This window comes from Mycetomoellerius zeteki, unplaced genomic scaffold (assembly GCF_001594055.1).
Source record: "Mycetomoellerius zeteki isolate Tzet28-1 unplaced genomic scaffold, Tzet1.0 scaffold637, whole genome shotgun sequence".
NCBI classification, from domain to species: domain Eukaryota; kingdom Metazoa; phylum Arthropoda; class Insecta; order Hymenoptera; family Formicidae; genus Mycetomoellerius; species Mycetomoellerius zeteki.
This window is the reverse complement of record NW_017257651.1, coordinates 2,932-5,693: the sequence shown is the minus strand read 5'-3', so window position 1 is coordinate 5,693 and position 2,762 is coordinate 2,932. Positions and strand designations below refer to the sequence as shown.

The 2,762-nt window shown below is 39.1% G+C and overlaps 1 protein-coding gene across 1 annotated transcript; it reads right to left on the bottom strand.

The window, feature by feature from the left end:
- Positions 1-986: 986 nt before the first annotated feature.
- On the bottom strand, positions 987-1,622 carry LOC108728710 (uncharacterized protein K02A2.6-like). Its single transcript, XM_018457443.1, has one exon. It carries the CDS (start codon positions 1,620-1,622, stop codon positions 987-989), a length of 636 nt encoding a protein of 211 aa, XP_018312945.1.
- Between the last annotated feature and the right edge of the window lie 1,140 nt (positions 1,623-2,762).

Below are 2,762 nucleotides of genomic sequence, written 5' to 3'. Positions count from 1 at the left end.
GTTACTTGAAAAAGTAACGAATCGTTACTGTTCGGGAAATTTTTGAATTTTGCTCCTTCACGTACAAAATAAGCACGGAATAAGACATTCAGACCGATAAACCAATGACTATCCAGCATAAAATCGCCATAATGATTTACATAAGATGCTGATCAGACATTAGGTTTATTCGTCTTGCACGTTTTGCACTCAGCAGCTCCGCTTTCTCTTTTTTCAACGTCCAAATATATTTCTATCTCATTTTAAGTTCAGAAATTTTTTACATAAATTTGTTTTGTTCGCACTGTCTAAATGAATTTTGTTATGTTTCTTGGATATGATTAATGAAACACAATGATTATCGAATATCGTGACTATCTTTATTACGAATATGACTGAAAGAATGAGTATATGAACTGGCAGCAAGCGCGACTGTGCTTCATGAGTTGTGCACGTGATCTCGACTCGCTACTTTATCCCCTGGTGGCAACACCTCCCCTTCTTTTTTTTTTAAAGATATCCTACGTCATGTATCATGCTGGAGGGCGTCTCTTACGGCTAGAACGTCTTAGTGGCTGTAACTGTAGATCTGAAACAGACTCTTGGTTAATTGCAGGACGGTTAACGTCGGAGATGTTATCAGGAGTTACGGATTGAGACTCTAAAGTTGCCATCTCTGGGTTAGCTTGCTCTTCAGTTGAAAGATCAAAGGTCTCCAATATGATATCTAATGGTATCTGATTATCTTGTTGAATTTCTTTAGTTTCAACAAGAAAACGGGGTTTCAATTGATTTGCGTGAGTCCTGACAAGGCGTTGTCTCGTCTGGACTGCTATGTTATATAAAACTCGTCCAATGCGTTCTATAACTTTTCCTGGAATCCATTTTCATTTGTTATTATTATAGACGTAAACTTCTGAATCTACTTCAAATGCTTTGGGTTTTACTCCTTGTTTGCGGTTGAACTGTTGTTCTTGACGTAATTTAGTGTCGTCTTTCTGCAGCTGTTATCGAATAGGTGGTTTAAGTAAATCCACAACCGTGCACATTGGTCTGCCCATCAGTGCCTCAGCAGGAGAGACTTTATTAGGAACGTTTACGTTAGGTGTGGATCTGTATTGTTTGAGAAATGTAGGTAAATGGTTACGAATGTTCTCCCCACTGGTGAGTTTTTGGATTCCCCTCTTGAAGGTATCCACGAATCTTTCGGCTTGGCCGTTTGAGCTGGGATGAAAAGGCGGTGTACGTAAGTGCTGTATACCATGCGATAGACAAAATGATTGGAACGTTTTGGAAATAAATTGAGTTCCATTGTCGGTGACCAGAGTTTCCGGTATATCGAAACGAGCGAAAATATCTTTCATGATTTCAACAGTGCGTTGAGCTGTGATGGTTTTTGTCGGATAAATTTCTGGCCATTTTGAAAGGGCATCGACAACGATTAGATAATATTCCCCGTTGATGGGTCCAGCATAATCTGCGTGAAGACGTTGCCATGGATACGTAGGTGTATACCAACTTGCAAGTGGAACCTTAGTTGGAGATTTTGTGGCTAAAGCGCAATTATGGCAAACCTTAACGATCTGCTCGATTTCCTTGTCTATTCCAGGCCAGTATACGTAAGAACCTGCGATGGCTTTCATGTGTTCCATTCCTGGATGTCCTTTGTGTAACTGCCTGAGGGGATGGGTCCTCGATATTGAGCTGAAATTACGAGTCGTTCTTTGAATAGTAGACAATTTTGTACTACTGAAAGTGCTTCTTTGCGATTGAAAAAAGGCTTGAGATCTGAATGAGGTGCCACAGATGTTGGCCAGTTTGCAATTGTATAAGCAATAACCTGCTGTAAAACCGTATCTTGTTCTGTAACTAATTTTATTTTGCTGAATGTTATAGGAATGAATTGTAGTGAGTCCTGTAGAACCGTTGAAATATCTTCTTCCATTGTGACTGAAGCGATGATGAAATCTTCCTCTGGTTTGTGATAATTGTTGATCAGACGAGATAACATGTCGGCATGACCAAATTCAGATGTTCTGACATATTCAATTTCAAAATCGTAGGCGAGTAATTGGAGTGCCCAACGTTGGAGTCGATTGGCGGTATAAACAGGTACACCTTTCTTTTTCCCAAAAATCATCGTAAGAGGCTTATGGTCTGTCTGTAGGGTGAACTTGCGTTCAAATATCATTTTATGAAAATTTTATGACGGCAAATATTAAAGTGCAAATATTAATGCAAGGCCTTCTTTTTCGATTTTACTATATTTTTTTTCAGTTTCTGTGAGATTTCTAGCGGTGTGACTGATTGCTTTGACTGAATTATCCGGAAATCTATGTAATATGCAAGCGCCAATACCATACTGAGAAGCATCAGCGGCTATGATGATTTCATGCTTCGGATCGAAATGAGTGAGAAGCAACTTGGACTGGAGAATTTGTTTGAAACGTTCGAATGATTCTTGGCATGCTTGGCTCCAATTCCATTTTGAATCCTTTTTCAAGAGTTGATCCAAAGGTCGTCGTAGAATGTGTATGTTTGAAATAAAATGTCCGTAATAGTTTATGGCACCTAAGAAAGAACGTAATATAGTAAGATCTGAAGGTGCTGGCAGTGTTGACAATCGCGGAGATTTTTTTAGGATCTGGGTGTAATCCTTGTCCGTCGATTATACAATATCCCAGATAATTTATTTCTGTTGCGAAAAAATTACATTTTTCTATGCGGACGTGGAATCCGTAATCGTGTTCGCGCTTGAGTAATTCATTTAGATTACGATCATG

Bases quoted from the DNA above. Each gene is read 5' to 3' on its own strand.
- LOC108728710 (XM_018457443.1), bottom strand. From the start codon at position 1,622: ATGAAAGCCATCGCAGGTTCTTACGTATACTGGCCTGGAATAGACAAG.